Source organism: Hemitrygon akajei, chromosome 23 (genome assembly GCF_048418815.1).
Source record: "Hemitrygon akajei chromosome 23, sHemAka1.3, whole genome shotgun sequence".
Lineage (NCBI taxonomy): Eukaryota > Metazoa > Chordata > Chondrichthyes > Myliobatiformes > Dasyatidae > Hemitrygon > Hemitrygon akajei.
Window position 1 is genome coordinate 22,198,979 of NC_133146.1, and position 18,580 is coordinate 22,217,558.

The 18,580-nt window shown below is 40.7% G+C and overlaps 1 protein-coding gene across 6 annotated transcripts in view; it reads left to right on the top strand.

Annotated features, from left to right (window-relative positions):
- Nucleotides 1–15,201: 15,201 nt before the first annotated feature.
- hells (helicase, lymphoid specific) overlaps nucleotides 15,202–18,580 on the top strand; it is a 62,421-nt gene continuing 59,042 nt past the window's right edge. For 2 of the 6 annotated variants that reach the window (XM_073027183.1, XM_073027185.1), the window contains exon 1: nucleotides 15,558–15,696. In XM_073027183.1, coding sequence (XP_072883284.1) covers nucleotides 15,614–15,696 — 83 coding nt within the window. In that variant the 5' untranslated portion in view covers nucleotides 15,558–15,613. Of the gene's footprint in view, nucleotides 15,278–15,340; nucleotides 15,477–15,557; nucleotides 15,697–15,758; nucleotides 16,130–18,580 lie in introns of those variants that run through there. The other 4 variants (XM_073027189.1, XM_073027187.1, XM_073027186.1 and 1 more) reach the window with 4 other exon arrangements.

Genomic DNA, 18,580 nt, shown 5'->3' on the forward strand with positions numbered 1-18,580 from the left:
TTACTTTTGCTGCATTGGAATCAAATTCTGTTCTCTCTCCCTCTTTCATCAAATCACTGTATTCTGACTCCAGGACTAAGGCTCTTTTCACCAAATTCAGTCTCTCACAGGCAGATAAACCCAGTATTGACTGTACATTTTCTGGCACCACCACAAATGAAAGTGCGTGCTCAATATTTTTGTGTGGTACTTTTGCCACACATGTTCCTTTAACTGGAATGTCTGCACCTGAATACCCAGTCACTTTTATATTTGTCTGATGTAACTTTGGTCTTGGCCTTAATGCATCAAACTCAGATTCTGCAAGAACATTTACTTGTGCTCCAGTATCCAGTTTAAGCTGAATATTGTTTTGGTTCACTTGCAATGGCATAGTCCAGTCATTCTTACTTAGCTTATTTTCACAAAGCACATCAATATAAAACGCTTCACATTCATTTTCAAGCACTGCACTTACATGTTTTATTTCCTTTCTATTTCTGCAACAGCATGAAATGATTACTCTTACTGCAGTGATGCACATTTTTCCATATGCTGGGCACTTTTTTTGGCTGATTTTGCTACCCACAGTGATCACAAAGTTTTTTTCTTTCAGATGACATCTTGCCCTCTGTCGGTTTTGTTGCCATTTTATTATTTTGTCTAGCATGTTTGCGCTTTTCCACAGCGTCTATGTAGCTCTCAATAAAATGCTCTTTAGCCTGTGATGTCACAGTTTCCGAAGCTTTGCAGAGAATCAAAACTTTTTCCAAGTTTATGTCTGGTTCTCTTAAGAGTCTTGCTCTCAGAGCGTTATCCAGAATGCCACAAATAATTCTGTCTTTATTGAGAGAGTCCGTCAGCTCTGCAAACTCACATGTTTTACTGCAGTTTCTCAACTCAGTAACAAATTGATCAATCATTTGACCAGCTTTCTGCTTGCATGTAAAGAATTTGTACCGTTCATACATCACATTGTGCTTTGGTATACAAAATGCTTTAAACTGGTCGATTATTGCTTTCAGATTCAAATCATCTCCATTCTCAAAAGTAAAATGGTTATATACCTCAACTGCATCATCACCAATTACGTGGAGTAGGATCGCTACTTTTGTTTTTTTCCGATCTTTCATCCCTTTGTTTGAAATAAATTTCAAATCGCTGCTTAAATCTTCTCCAGTTCTCTGCTACGTTACCAGTCAGCTGAAGTGTTTTTGGAGATTGCAACCCTTCCATTTGTAAAGCTGTTAGCAAATACTAAAAAACGTTTGCGCTCATTTGTTTTGATTATCTACGCTTCTCCCATGTTTAGCGATTGTATTATTCTTCCAGACTGACTTCTGACACCATGTTGTGTTCTTTATACGTACCATGGGCTTCTAATAACAAAACATATTCTGGAAGAATAGAACTAGAACTTTTATTTACAACAGCAACATCTACACGTGTCTTACAACACTATGCTTCTTGATCATTCTAGATCTTTCTCAGATTTCTGTGCATGCTTGGAACTCCGTCCAATTACGTTCTTACATGTGATATCACCACATTGGCGAGCCCGGAAGTCAAGGCCCGATGTTGGTTTCTCTGCAAATCGGAGCCTTGATGTCTGCAAGACTATGAATCTAGGCAGGCATGAACCCTATGTTGCTGAGTTCTGGGATTGGAAAACTGTGTGAGTCCAGTGTTTGAGGCACAGAGTTCAAAGTCCCGTAACACACACAAAATGCTGGATGAACTCAGAAGGCCAGGCAGCAGCTATGGAAAAGAGTAAACAGTTGATGTTTCAAGCTGAGGCCCTTCATCAGGACTGGAAAAAAAGATGAGAAGGCGGAGTAAGAAGGTAAGGGTAGGAGAGGCAGAAGTACTAGGTGATCGGTGAAACTGGGAGGGGGGAGAGGTGAAGTAGAGCAGGTAAGTCGATCAGTGTACGAGATAAAGGGCTGGAGAAGAGGGAATCTAATAGGAAAGACAGAAGACTGTAGAAGAAAGAGAATGGGGAGGAACACCAGAGGGAGGTTTGAACAGGTAAGGAGATAAGGTGAGAGAGGGTAACGGGAACAGGAAATGGTGAAGGAGAAAGGGGTGCAATTACTGGAAGTTCGAGAAATCAATGTTCATGCCATCAGGTTGGAGGCTACCCAGACAGAATATAAGATGTTGTTCCTCTGACCTGAGTGTGGCCTTATTGCAGCAGGAGATCATGGACTGATGTGTCGTCTGAAGAAGTTCAAAATTCTGTGACTGATGAGTACTGGGATCAATACTGAAGTTAATGAGGCCAGAAGTTGTGGCCTGATGGTTAAGGCCAGGGTTGGCAGGTCTGGAAGTCACAGGCCCAATATCTGTAAGACTGGACCAGGGAATGGAGGTTGGAAGCTTGAAAGTGGCTTGTGCTGGGGTTGGTGAGCTGTCTATTGTTGTTGTTGCTTGTGTTGTTCTGCTGAACATTGTGGGCATGCTATATTTGTGCCAGAATGTGTGGTCACATTTGCGGGCAGCTTCCAGAACATCCTTAGGTTGTTTTGCTTGATAACGCAAATGACATATATCACTGTATGTTTCGATGCACAGGTGATGAATAAATGAATCTGAATTGGAGCTGCTTGATCATCTTCATTTATCTACACATCCGGAACAAGTCTATTCACACATTCAAGCACACATTCCTAGATAGTTTGTGAGATTCACCTCTGGTGGGATGACCAGATAAAAGTTGGAGTACAATGACAAAACATTGAACCCTGGCGTCTTTGAAAAGACTCCTCCTCTTTTATGTTTGGGAATGAGAGCAGGTATGAAAGAGGATTGTGTGAAGCTGATACTGAGCAATCCTTACATTGTTATTGTAGCCCAGTAGAGGCCAATCCTAGGTTATAAACATCTGACTTATAGAGACCCCTTCAGAATATTATTGCATAGTTATGTAAACTATCATATATTATTAGATTCAAAAGTCCAACTTAGGTAAATATTTAAAATTAAAGTTCATGTTTGATTGTCATTTAACTATACATGAATACTCATGAATACAACCAGATGAAATTGTGTTCTTTCAGGGCCAAGATGCAAAACATAGTATCAACAGTCATACACAGCACAAGGCACGTACAGCACATGTAAGATAGCAGTAAACATAGTCACACAAAAGAAAATAAAATATAGCCCAAGTCACTGATTGTCCTGTAGATTGATAGTGCATGGATGTTGTCAGCAAAAGCAAGTCTGCAGAGCAAACACTGGAGAGCAGCACCAATGGGAGAGACCAGCCCCAACCAGCACGCCTGCTGCACCTCTGCTCTCTGCCACACTGCCTCCAGTGCCTCCTCCCCTGGGTGGCTGCAACAGATGACTCCGTTGTGTGCTCAGTCCACTGCCATTCGCTCTGCTGACTCATGACTGCCCTGCACGATCCAGCTCACACTGCAACATCAAGTTTGCTGTGATGCTACAGTGGTTGGACTCATCAGCAACAACGATGAGTCGGCATACAGAGAGGAGGTGGAGAGGCTTGTCAAACGTGAGAACAATGTGGACAGGACAAAAGAGATAATTGTGGACATCAGGAAGGCACAGGTCCACCATTCTCCATTGCACATCAATGGCTCTGCTGTGGACAAAATGGAGAGAACAAAATTCCTTGGTGTTCACATAACGGACAATCTATTCTGGATCCACACCTCCTCACAAGTCAAGGCGGCACAGCAGCGTCTACACTTTCTGAGGAGATTGAGGCGTGCAATAGCACCCCATCCCCATTCTAACAACTTTCTACTCAAGCACCATCGAGAGTGTCCTGTCTGGCTATATCAATGTGGTATGGAAACTGCAAGGCATCGGGCAGCAAGATGCTACAGAGGATAGTAGAGAGGATCACCAGGGTCTCCCTTGCTCCTATTTGTGATATTTACTCGAAGGATTGTAGACAATGGGCCTGAAGCGTTATTGAGGATCCCTGTCAGCAATCCCACAGTCTCTTTGACCCACTACCATTAGAAAGGAGCTACAGAAGCATCCGGACTGGACTGGCAGAGTGGGTAACAGCTTCTTCCCTCAAACTGTGAGAGTAATAAACCACTGTAGCATCACCACTGAGGTTCTCTAGAACAGTGAGCCGTTTATTGTTTATCTGTGCTGTGCACTGCATGCATTTTGAACTATATTTTATTAACTTATTTATGGTAATATTTTGGTTTATGTGCTGGGTGTGTTTTTTTTTTGCGGGTGCAATGTAGTCCGAAGGATCAGTTTTCTCTGGTTATATATGTATCAGCTGACAATAAACTTGAACTTGAAAGGCAAGGATCCAGTTGCGGAGGAAGACATTAACTTCCATGGTCTGGTGTTTGGTGATGAATGTGCTTGGAATAATAGCATTGAAGGCAGAAGTGTAGTCAATAAACAATAGTCTGACATAGGTGCCTTTACTGTCCAGATGATCCAGAGATTAGCGCAAGCCCAGGGAGCGATGAGAGGGAAATTAAGTTTCGGTGTCCCATGTAATAGGTAGCAACACTAACTATTATAAAGATCTGCTGTTCATCGAGTAGGGATGTTACTTTAGGTATCCTGGTCAACATTTAATCAATCAAGATTTCTAAAATAGATGCTTGTTCATTATGACATTTTGCTGTACTGAAATGACCAACAGAGGGCAAATTTAGTAACTGTTGAGTTAGGGGATGCTTTGAAAGGGAGATGAAAACCACTATGTAACGTTTAATGATTAGCAGCTAATCACTCTTTTATACTGAACCGTCTGGCAGCAGTGACAGTCCTGCAATCCAAATATTGTGGTCAGAGGTGCAGATTCACAATGTGTTTGCTGTCTGCTAGTGGCCGTAGACTGGCATTGCAGCCTTTCGCAGCTGGATACTTCATGTAAAAATATTTGTCACTTGGGTGACAGCATGGCCATTTTAATGTTTGTATTTACACAACATAAATGATTCACAATTTTTATAAGAAAGAACATATTTACAACAAAAAACAAAGTCCATTTTAGAGAATCATGTTTCTACTACAAACAAGAAAAAAATCTGCAGATGCTGGAAATCCAAGCAACACACACAAAATGCTGAAGGAGCTCAGCAGGCCAGGCAGCATCTATGGAAAAAAAGTACAGTCAATATTTCAGCAGGGTCTCAGCCCGAAACATTGACTATACATTTTTTTCCATGGATGCTGCCTGGCCTGCAGAGTTCCTCCAGCATTTTGACAATGCTGCTATACTGAGGAAGTGTTGTGCACATTGGTTCAAGAACTGAAGGGTTGAAGGGAAGTAGCTGTGATGTGGGACATTGGGCTTTGTATACCTCCTGTCTGATAGTAACTGTGAGAAGATGGCAGGGTCTGGATGGTGGGGATATTTGATGATGGATGTTGCCTACTTCAAGCTCAGGTTTAATAGCCATTCAACCATACATGAACGGATTAGAAACTCTGGCTCTGTTATAGGAGTCAAACTGGACACATTGGAGGCTGTGGTAGAACATTAAACAGAAGCAATCCTTGTCCTTGGCTACGAAACAGAGAAACATGGAGTAAGAGGAGATAACAAAGTCATTTCTAGCTATGGTACAGAACACAATTATTTGACTCTGTACTCTACTAAGGAGACTGAGCACCATCAACATGGCTCAGATAATATTGTGACTTGTAGTGAGGGCTGATTACCATCACAGAATTCAAAGCCAAACGTTGTGGTGCCGCCACCATCGCGACCTCTCTCCCAGATTAGCTCAATCGCTTTTATGCTCGGTTCGATATCGCTAACTCTGCGCCTCCGAGGAAAGCCACCACTACAACCTGCAACCTGCTCATCTCTGAGGCTGAGGTATGCAGATGTTTCCAACAAATGGACAGCCACAAGACTGCAGGACTGGTAAGTTATACTTCTAAAATTAAGAAGGAATATATGATAGAAATAGATCAATTGGAGAAAGAGATTACAAAATTAGAAAAAGAATCCCAAAGAAATATGACAGAAGAAAAACGAAGACAACTTATTAACAAGAAGTTACAATATAATACACTCCAAACATATCGAACAGAAAAAGCAATTATGAGAACTAAACAAAGATATTATGAACTAGGTGAAAGATCACATAAGGTTCTTGCATGGCAGTTAAAAACAGACCAGACTTCTAAAACAATAAATGCAATTCAAACAAGAGTAAATAAAATTACTTATAAACCTTTAGAAATTAATGAAGCTTTTAAGAATTTTTATTCTGAGTTGTATAAATCAGAATCACAAAATGACAATGTCATGATAGAAAGGTTTTTATCACAAATAACTCTTCCAAAATTAAATACGGAAGAACAGAAGGGATTAGATATGCCTTTTACATTGAAAGAGGTCGAAGAAGCCTTAGGATCATTTCAAAGTAATAAATCTCCAGGAGAAGATGGTTTTCCGCCTGAATTCTATAAAAAGTTTAAAGATTTATTAATTCCTCCTTTTATGGAGTTAATACACCAAGTGGAAAGAACGCATAAACTTCCAGAATCTTTTTCGACAGCTATTTTAATAGTATTGCCAAAAAAAGATAGAGATCTTTTAAAGCCAACATCATATAGACCTATTTCTTTATTAAACACTGATTATAAAATAATAGCAAAAATCTTATCTAATAGATTATCTAAATGCTTACCAAAATTAGTGCATATGGATCAAACAGGATTTATTAAAAAATAGACAATCAGCAGATAATGTAACTCGCTTATTTAGTATAATTCATTTAGCGCAGAAGAGGGAGGAAATGAGCGTGGCAGTTGCTTTAGATGTAGAAAAAGCATTTGATAGATTGGAATGGGATTTTTTATTTAAGGTATTGGAAAAATATGGATTAGGAGTATCTTTTATAAAATGGATTAAAACCTTAAATACTAATCCCAAAGCTAAAGTAGTGACAAATGGTCAAATTTCAACACCATTTCAGTTAACAAGGTCAACTAGGCAAGGTTGTCCATTATCACCTGCTTTATTTGTGTTGGCGATAGAGCCATTAGCTGAATTGATTAGAATGGACCCAGATATTAAGGGTTTTAGAGTTAATCAGGAAGAATACAAGATTAACTTATTTGCTGATGATGTTCTGCTTTACCTAACAAACCCATTGCATTCGTTGCGTAAATTATCCTATAGATTAGAAGAATATGGGAAAATATCAGGTTATAAAATAAATTGGGATAAAAGTGAAATTTTACCTCTTACTAAAGGAGATTATAATCAATGTCGATTAATAACCCAATTTAGATGGCCGGCAAATGGTATAAAATATTTAGGTATAAGAGTTGATAATGACATAAAGAACTTATACAAATTAAATTATTTACCACTATTGAAAAAAATTCAAGAAGATCTTGATAAATGGATGGTATTACCAATAACATTAGTAGGTAGAGTAAATACCATAAAAATGAATATATTCCCTAGATTACAATACTTATTTCAATCACTACCAATACAATTACCCCAGAAGTTTTTTCAAGAGCTAAATAAATATGTGAGGAAGTTTCTTTGGAAAGGTAAGATGTCAAGAATATCGTTGGAAAAATTGACATGGAAATTTGAGCTAGAAGGGTTACAACTTCCAAATTTTAAGAATTATTATAAAGCAAATCAACTTAGATTTATTGCATCTTTTTTTGAGAAAGATAAACCAGCATGGATTAGAATAGAACTAGATAAAATAGGAGAAAACACACCAGAAGATTTTATATATAAATGGGAATCTAAATGGATACGGGAAAAGAAAGAATCTCCTATATTAAAACATTTGATTGACTTATGGAATAAGATAAATGTTGACGATGAGACAAAGAAATCCTTATTAGCAAAGAGATCTTTAATTCAAAATAGACTTATTCCTTTTACAATGGATAATCAACTTTTATATAACTGGTTTCAAAAAGGGATTAGATATATAGGAGATTGTTTTGAAGAAGGTATATTAATGTCATTCGATCAATTAAAGAATAAATATAAAGTATCAAACAACACTCTTTTTTGTTACTTTCAACTAAGGGCTTATTTAAGAGAAAAATTAGGTCAAACAATGTTATTACCGAAATCCAATGAAATAGAAACTTTAATTCAAAAAGGAAAGATTAAAAAAATTTATCTCTTGTATGTATAATTTGATTCAAAAACAGGCAATTAAACAAGGAGTCCATAAGTCAAGACAAAAATGGGAAAGTGATTTGAATATTAAAATTGAAGAAAAAAATTGGTCAAGACTATGTCTTGAGAGTATGACAAATACAATAAACGTCCGATTAAGATTAGTGCAATACAATTTTTTACATCAATTATATATTACACCACAAAAAATAAATAAATTAAACCCAAATTTATCTGATCAGTGTTTCCGATGTAACCAAGAAATTGGTACTTTTTTACATTCTACTTGGTCTTGTTCTAAAATTCAACCTTTTTGGACAAATTTAAGAGTTTTATTGGAACAAATTATTGGAATACAACTTCCACATAATCCAATATTACTTTTACTAGGTGATATTGAAGGGATAAAACCGATATCCAAATTGAATAAATATCAGAAAGAATTTATAAAAATTGCATTGGCAGTAGCCAAAAAAGCTATTGCAGTTACTTGGAAATCGGATACATATTTAAGTATAGATCGTTGGAAGAAAGAAATTTATGGCTGTATTCCACTTGAAAAAATTACTTATAATTTAAGAGATAAATATGAAACATTTTTGAAGATTTGGCGCCCTTATTTACAAAAGATAGGATTAAATATATAGGTGCTCCGAAGATGAAATAATTGGTTACTTGGGGAAAGAAATAAATATATATACTAAAGTTATTACGAACTCCATGGAGCATGTGGGGATCCTCCAATATCCAGGCATTCCTTTTTTTTTCTTTCTTTTTTTCTATAGGGATGTTAGGGGGGAGGGGGGATGGTAACACATATTTTCTTTTTCACACACTTATTCTGTAACTATTTGAAAACACAATAAAAAATGTTTTAAAAAAAAGACTGCAGGACCAGACGGCATCCCAGGGCGGGTACTCAGGATGTGCGCAGCACAACTGGCAGGTGTGTTTAGACATTTTTAATCTCTCCCTCTCCCAGTGTAGAGTGCCCTCCTGCTTCAATTATCCACCATGGTCCCTGTACCCAAAAAGACCAAGGTAACATGCCTGAATGACTGGCGTCTTGTTGCACTCACCTCAATAATAAGCAAATGCTTTGAGAGATTGGTCAAGCATTACATCTGCAGCTTGCTACCACCCAGAATGAATCCCCTACAATTCACCTACCGACACAAACACTTTTGCAATAGCCACTTCTCTAACATACCGTCCTTACACATCTGGAGAAGAAGGATGCTTATTTGACGATGCTGTTCTTGGACTACAGTTCAGCATTCAACACCATAGTTCCAACCAGGCTCAGAGACCTTACCTTGTGTAGCTGGATGCTGGACTTCCTGTCAGATCGCCAGTAGGTTGTAAGAGTGGGCTCTCTCACCTCCAACCCTCTGACTCTTAACACAGGAGCCCTCAGGGCTGCGTACTGAGTCCCCTCCTTTACTCCCTGTATATCCATGACTGTATCACCACCCACGGCTCCAATCTGCTAGTTAAATTTGCTAACAACACTACATTGATCGGCCTTATCTCAAACAACAACAAGGTGACCTACAGAGAAAAAGTCATCTCTCTGACGCAGCAGTGTCAAGAAAACAACCTCTCCCTCAATGTTGCAAAAACAAAGGAGCTGGTAGTGGATTACAAGAGGGATGGAGATGGGCTAACCCCTATGGAAAACAATGGATCTGGGGTTGAGAGAGTAAACAGCTTTAATTTCCTCGGCATCCATATCACCGAGTATCTCACGTGGTCTGTACACACCAACTGTGTAGTGAAAAAGGCAAAACAGTGCCTCTTTCACCTCAGACGGCTGAGGAAGTTTGGTATGGGCCCCAAAATCCTAATAACTTTCTACAGGGGCACAACTGAGAGCATCCTGACTGGCTGCTTCACTGCCTGGTACGGGAACTGTACCTGCCTTAATCGCAGGACTCTGCAGAGAGTGGTGCGGACAGCCCAGAGCATCTGTAGTTGTGAACTTCCCATGATTCAAGACAGTTACAAGGACAGGTGTGTAAAAAGGGCCCGTACGATCATTAGAGACCTGAGTCACCCCAACCACAATCTATTCCAGCTGCTACCATCCGGGAAACAGTACCGCAGCATAAAAGCCAGAACCAACAGGCTCCAGGACAGACAGCTTCTTCCACAAGGCCATCAGACTGATGAACTCACGCTGATTTGAGTGTACTCTATATTACACTGACTGTTCTATTTATTATAAATTATTATAAATTACTATGATTGCACATTGCACATTTAGATGGAGACCTAACATAAAGAATTTTACTTCTCATGTATGTGAAGGATGTAAGAAGTAAAGTCAATTCAATGAATACACTGTCACATCTGCATGCAACACCTGACAACTCTCAAACTTTAGTTAGAAAATAGTTATCTCTCTAATATTAAGGTGCATAACTATATCAACCCCAGAATACCAACAGTCTAGGGAGTCATAATTGAGCACAAATTTAACAGGTCAGAGGCTTCCTATTCTGTAGAGACGTATCTTCCAACCCCACCCCCACCCCCCATGTCTCCCCATCTGCTAGCACAGCTCAGGAGTAAATGGAATTTAAATCAAAAACTGCAAAGTCTGGAGATCAGAAACAAAATCAGATGCAAGTTTGGAAACTTATTTGTTGTGATAGATTGATAGTGTCTAGGAATATTTCTACTAGTTTGGGTGTGAGCAGCTTCAACAATATAGGAAGTTTGTCATTATCCTGGAGAAAACTTGATTGACCATTAGAACATAAGAGATAGGAGTAAATTATACCATTCAGCCCATTGAGCCTACTCTGCCATTCGGTTATGGCTGATTTATTATCACTCTCAGCCCCATTCTCCCTCCTTCTTCCCATAACCATTTACGCCCTTACTAATCATGAGCCTATCAACTTTCGCTTTCAATATTAAGACCGGTGATGGTCAATAGTTATCAAACCATAAGGCATAAGAGCAGAATTAGGCCATTTAGCCCATCAAGTCTGCTCTACTATGCCAACATTTATTATCCCTTTCCACCTCATTCTCCCGCCATCTCTCTGTAACGTTTGAAGCCCTTACTTATCAAGAACCTCTGCTTTAAATATACCCAAAGACTTGGCCTCCACAGCCATTTGTTGCAGTGAATTCCACAGATTCACCATCCTCTGGATAAATACATTTCTCTTAGTCTCTGTTTGAAAGGGTGCCTGAGCCTTTGGTCCTAGCCTCTCCCACTATTGAAAGCCTAAATTCTTGCCTTCACTAACAATGCAAATAATTTACAAAACACATTCACCGAAGCTCTTTCACAGTGGAAGCACCATTTGCTTTTGAAGTACTGAGTACCAGAGAGGGTTAAAAAGCTAGAAAGGGCTGTCAGGGTTTCAACCCAAAGTGTTTGTCATCCCTTTGTTTCAAAAGATGCTGCTTGACTCTATTGGTTTTTCCAGAAGATCTGATTGTTTGGTTCTTTTGCAATGTCTGTCTAGCCAATGGCTTCTAGCATTTGAAAGATCATGGGTTGAAAACTCCCCGGAATGAGCCTTCAGGTTTTGGTAACGTATCTGCTTGCCTCTGACTGTGGCTCAAATTTCTGCAACTCCCTAATTACCTTCAAGATGCAGATTTTTAAAAATATTTACTTGTTTACAGGATATGGAGAGTAGTGACATCTATCATCTAGAGCCAATTATCCTGGAACTGACAGTCAGAGGGAGAAAGGATGGTAGATTTCATTCTCCGAAGAATGTAAGTGAACCAGATGGCTTCTTTTAAAAGTCTGACAACTCATGGCTCCCATTACTGAGTTTAGATTTTTTTAATGCAATATTGATATAATACTTTGAATTTTAGTTCCCCAGCTGCCAAGAAGAGAATTAAATCTAGATCCATCACCACTGTGGTACCACTCTGCAGCAGATCAAGAAAAACAGAGTTCCTCATCATTGCTTCCAGGGAAGTAACAGACAATCACTAAAAACCCTATTCTTCCACCAGGAAGTAAAGGAGTTACTGTCCTGGAGCAATCACAATAATTTGGAGCTGAATGCCCTCAAAACCATGGAGATGCATATTGACTTCAGGAGAAATGTGTCTGCTCTCCAGCCAGTCATCAACAACTTTACAGTTAGTACCATTTCAACATTTAAGTTCCAAGCCATCATTATTTCATAGGACCTCATGTAGGAGAAACATATCTACTTCATTAACAAAAAGGCTCAGCAGAGAATGCAGCTCTTGCGGCAGCTGGTAAAACTCTACTTTCCCCAGAAAACAGTTCTACACTGGAGCATCGTCAACAGTTTTGGATCCCTATCTAAGAAAAGATGTGCTGGCATTGGAGATGGTCCAGAGGAAGTTCATGAGAATGATCCTGAAAATGAAAAGGTGACATATGAGGTGCGTTTGACAGCTCTGGGCCTGTACTCACTGGAGGTTAGAAAAATGAGGGAGGAAATCGCATTGAAAACTATAGAATATTGAAAGACCTGGACAGAGTGGACATGGAGAGGTTGCTTCCTATACTGGGGAAGTCTATGACCAGAGGGCGCAGCCTCGGAATACAATGATGTCCCTTTAGAACAGAAGAGGAATTTATTTAGCCAGAGAGTGGTGAATCTGTGGAATTCATTGCTATGGAGGCCAAGACATTAGATATACTTAAAGCAGAGGTTGACAGATTTTTGATAAATAAAGGTGTCAAAGATTATTTGGTGAAGGCAGGAGAATGGGGTTGAAAGGGATAATAAATCAGCTATAATGGAATGGTGTAGCAGGCTCAATGGGCTGAATGGCCTAATTTGTTCCTATGTCTTCTGGTCTTACACTATCATATTACCTTGAGATTCATTTTTTCTTGCAAAGAAATATAATGGAATCAATGAACATGATTAATAACAGCTTTTCTTAAGTAAACTGTGGTAAACTATCACTGCTAACAGTAAAGAGGGGAGTGAAGGCGAAGTGAATTTGAGGGAAGAGCAATGCGGGTGCAATGCAGAATCGGTGCAGTTGAAGTTGAAGTGAGCGATTCGGAGAGGAGTTTCGATGCCCATCCAACTGACCGGGTGCTAGGTTGGATTGCTCGAAGTGCCGAGTCAATTTGGTGAGGTTGAGAACAGCTTTGGGCTGGGCGGCGGGGTCTAGACATAGAGCATTTCGCTGCGACGGGGTCTGGCTTCTAATGCGAGGCATGATCCGCTGTATGGACAATTTAAAAGTCCGGATCAGGTAGACTGGAAAGCCAGGGTGTCGGGGCTGGAGGCTAGATTGGGACAATTTCGCTTGCTTTCCTGTGATGCTCACTACTCTCTCCACGCCGCTGAGGCTGGGAGTCTGTCCTGGCTGCAGCCCTTCATGTCTGTGAGCTTCACGTCAATTTGCTCCACCGATACGATGAGCTGAGACCAAAGCTTTGGGCCTACTCTAGGGATTCGGAGTTAGGGAGTCAATATGGTTCGGAATGCTGTTGCTTGCTTCTATTGTTTGCATGATTTGTTTTTTGTTCTCTTTCTCTGCACACTGGGTGTTGGTCTTTTGTTTAATTTTGCTTTGTAGTAATTGTATAACAGGTTGTATAATTTATACATTCTTTGATAATAAGTGTACTTTGAATCTTTGGGAAAAAATACAAACACTGATGAGCAATCAACGTGCAATTGACAAACTGTGCAAATATAACTGAGAACATGAATTGTAGAGTCTTTGACAGTGAATCCATAGATTGTGTTCAGTGGTGTGTAAGTGAAATTGTCCATGCTGTTCAGGAGCCTAATGGTTGAAGAGTAAATCTGTTCCTGAACTCAGTAGTGTAGGACCCGAGGCTCCTGTATCTCCTTCCCAATTATAGCAACACGATTTGACAGTAGAGGTTTTTGATGATGGATTTCTGATGGTAATGCTCTTTGTAGATGTGCTCAATGGTGGGGAGCGTTTTTCCTGTGATGAACTGGGTTGTATCCACCATTTGGGCTTTTCTGTTCTTGGGCACCAGTGTTTCCATACTAGGCCGTGATGCAACCAGCCAGGGTACTACTCTCCACTGTGCATCTTCTATAGAAGATTGTCAAAGTTTTAGACAACATCCCGAATCTGTACAGAAAGCAGAGAGTAGAGGTGCTGATGTGTCTCCTTTGACATGGCATTTACATGCTGATTCCAAGACAGATCCTCTGACAGGTTAATGCCCATGAATTTAAATTTAGTTACTGACTCTCTCCACCTCCAGTCCCCTAATGAGCACTGGCTTATAGATCCCGATTTCTTCCTCGTTCAGTCAATAATCAGTTCTTTGGTTTTGCTTACATTGAGTGAGTGGTTGTTTTTGCGGCAGAATTCAAACAGATTCTAAGTCTCCATTCTGCACGCTGATTCATCACCTCCTTTGATTCAGCCGACAACAGTGGCGTCGTCAGTAAACTTAAGTATGGCATTGGACCAGTACTTCGCCTCACAGTCAAAAAAGCGGGCAGGAAAAAAAAAATCAGTGCTGGCATTACCCATCCAGCAAACTGCCTTTTTCAAAAGCTCCCTTCTTGAAAGTGATAGTCTATTAAAACAAAAACTTCACATCTTCCCCCAGGCAATTAATCTGATCAACCATTCCAGTTTTATTACCCCATTTTAAAGTGTAAACACTTTAAAACGATTTTATATTGCTGTTTACATTGTAAATACCTGCCGGTATTTATATAGTTACGTACATTTTATTCCACACGTGTACTTTAATCTCTAGGTCCATTTATATAATTATTATAACTGTTGAATGGTGTTTTTGTGTTTAATGTTGCGCCAACAAATTTCCAATGCATGTAAAGGTATATGTGGCGTACAGTTGATCCTTTACCCGAATAGCACAGCTTCCCTCAGTGCTTGCCTGACCCACAACACGTTGTAAAGCAGATCGATGAGGTCGGTCCGTCCTACCTACACAGACACGGACAGAGACACACACCTTCCCGCCGCCGCCGCCGCCTCCGCCTCCGCCTCCGCAGGTCCGACCTCGCGTGCACGCGGCTTCCGCTGAGCTCGCGTGCTCCGCTAACCTTTAGGCCACGTGCGCCACCCCCCCCCCCCCCCCAGCACCCACACTCCCGGTTCCCCGGTGCCTCCCGAGCGTCACCCACCCCTCTCCTCGCCCGCGAACCGGCAAGCGCCCGAACCTGAAAAGCGAAGGTACTCTCAAACTGGCGCGCGCCGCCGCACAGCTCCGGAACGCGCGCGCGCGCGCGGCCGACAGACACGCGGCCTCATGGCGGCGCGCTCCCACTCATTGTGTAATTTGAAGAATTTTCCATTCAGAAGTTGCACGCAGGGAGACTTAGGACTTTAGGCTGATTTACAACAGAAAGGAGAAGCCGGAATTAGACGAAGGGTAAAAAAAACTATTCCGCGTGATTTTATTATTAATTTATTATGCATAATATATACAGTTCAATTTCGGATTGATTTTCAAATCCTAGCTAGGGCAGCAGCTGCTCCCCTGAGCTGCTCAGTTGGACTGGCTGGTAAATGGCGCGAATGCCGAGTACGGCGCGAGAGATGCACCGGGTGCTGTGGGCGCCGGGTGAGAGCGGGAGCAACACCGGGAGCAGGCAAGAGAAGCGTCGGGTGCTGTGGGCGCCGAGTGCCCCATGCAGGCGGGTGGCTGCAGCGGGCGGAGGGGATTCCGGGTGCGGGCGGGCGGCTGCAGCGGCCGGTGCGGACTCCCGGTACCGGCGAGCCGAGCGGCTGCAGCGGGCTGTGGTGTGGAGTGACCGGGAGGCACAGACCAGTCTGAAAGACGGTTGACAGAGAAACAAGGAGAGGGTTGGGAGTATGAGAGGTTGCTTCTTTATGTAACCCTAACGCGAATCTGAAACTGGGTTATTGAGAGAGTGGCCGGGTTGGTTACTTCGAGGCTTCACTCCGGGAGGAAAAATGCCCCGTTTGTATTTACATTCTCTGTTTCTTGGCCTTGTTCCCACTCTCCTTTCCTCCTCGTGTTCCCTGGAGCATATTCCTCGGGAGCGCCTGCATTTCGCCCAGGTACATGTTGAAGGAGTGCAGTACTGTCGGTGGTTTTGTCTGGCTGAATTTTTAAACTTTTTAACATGGATTTTGAAATTCCCTGGGAATGTTGAGAACAGAAAAGCATAGTTCTCAGATGTAGAGTGCGTATAAAAAGTATTCAGCCCCCCACCGGAAGTTTTCATACTTTATTGTTTTACCATATTGAATCACAGCGGATTTAATTTGGCTCTTTTGACACTGATCAACAAAAAAGACAGTTTCGTGTCATTGAAAACAAATTTCTACAATTTGGTCTAAATCTATTACAATTATTAAACACAAAATAGTTTGCATGATTACTCACCCCTTAAAGTCAGTACTTTGTAGATGCACCTTTGGCAGCAATTACAGCCTTGAGTCTGTGTGGATAGGTCTCTTTAACAGCTTTGCACATCTGGACTCTGCAATTTTTCCCCATTCTTTACAAAACCACTCAAGCTCTGTCAGATTGCAAGGGGATCCTGAGTGAACAGCCCTTTTCAAGTCTAGCTACAGATTCTCATTTGGATTGAGGTCTGGACTCTGACTTGGTCACTTCTAGACATTAACTTTGTTTTTAAACTATTCCTGTATAGCTTTGGCTTTGTGCTTCGGTTCATTGTCTTGCTGGAAAACGTCTTCTCCCAAGTTGCAGTCCTCTTGCAGAATGCATCACTTTTTCCTCCAGGACTTCCCTGTATTTCATTGCATTCATTTTATCCTCTACCTTCACAAGCCTTCCAGGGTCTGCTGCAGTGAAGCATCCCCACAGCATGATGCAGTTACTACCCTGCCTCACCTTAGCGATGGTGTATTTGATAATGTGTGCTTAGTCCAATGGCCAAAAAGCTCAATTTTGGTTTCATCAGACCATAATACCACCTTCTAGCTGACTTCAGAGTCTCCCACATGCCTTCTGGCAAGCTCCAGATGAGATTTCATTTGAGATTTTTTTCAACTGGCTTTCTCTTTGCCACTCTCCCATGAAGCTGTGACTGGTGAAGCACCCGGGCAACAGTTGTATATACACAGTCTCTCTCATCTCAGCCCTGAAGCTTGTAACTTCTCCAGAATTATCTTGAGTCTCCTGATGGCTTCTCTCACTAGTCCCTTTGCACTGTCACTTGGTTTTTGAGGATACCAGCTCTAGGCAGATTTACAACTGTGCCATATTCTTCCCGTTTCTTGATGATTGACTTAATTGTACTCCAAGGGATATTTAGTGACTTGGAAACTTTCTTGTATCCATCTTCAATAACCTTTTTTGTGGAGATGCTTAGAGTGTTCTTTTGTCTTTAGGTGTAACTTTTTCCAGGATGCTGACTCATCAGCAGTTGGACCTTGCAGATATATATGTATTGTTACTACAATCAATTGAAACACCTTGACTGCACACAAGTCTCCATTTAACTATGTGACTTCAAAAACCAATTGGCTGCACCAATAGTGATTTGGTGTGTCATATTAAAGGGGGAAAATACTTATGCAATCAATTATTTTGTGTTTTATATTTGTAACTAATTTACATCACTTTGTAGAGATCTGTCTTCACTTTGATACAGAAGAGTTTTTCTGTTGATCAATGTCACAAGTCAAATTAAATCCACTGTGATTCAATGTTGAAAAACAATAAAACATGAAAACTTCGGGGGGGGGGTTGTTTTATAGGCACTGTAGTATTTATTCAACCTGAACTCATTTTTTTTTTGTTGCAGTTTAGTGCATGCATTATCATTTACAGTATTTCTCCCTTTGCTCCACTGATTGTACTTCAAAAGTAATGACTGTTGCTTTTATTGAAGCTTATTGTAGCTTCTTTGGTCTGGTTTAAGAAGGGTACTTTATGCTGTCATGTTTTGAGATATATCTGTAATCTGCACTACTGTGACATTTCTGACTGGTGCTGAAATGGGCTTTAGGCTGTGCAGCATATCTTCTGAAAATTCTGCAATTAATTGTATGTATTTTTCATTCTTTTTGTGCTCCTTCACAGTTGCTGGGACCTGGGTTTAATCCTAACCCCAAGTACTGTCTGTTGAGTTTAAGTTTTGCTGTTGAGTTTTGCTTGTGATTGTGTGGGTTTCCATCAGATGCTCTGGTTTCCTGTCAGATCTCCAAGCCATACTGATGGGTTCACTGGTAAATTGCTCATCTGTGTCAATAACTGGTTAAAAGTAATCACAAAGGTTTGATGGGCATCTTTGAGAGAATGGCAGAGCGACAGGAAACTGGAAAATTGGACTGAAGTGATTGGTGTTTAGAGAGCAGGCATGAAGCTTATGGGTGGAATGGCCTGCTTCAGTTTCATAATATGTAAAAAGATGTGCACTGAACAATTGTTCAATATTTGAGCATAGTAGTGGTTTTATCTGAGGTGGTATAAAAAGTCTGATTTAAAAGGGTACTCTCTTACCACCACTGTCAGGGTAAAGACTGTTGGGATCTTAT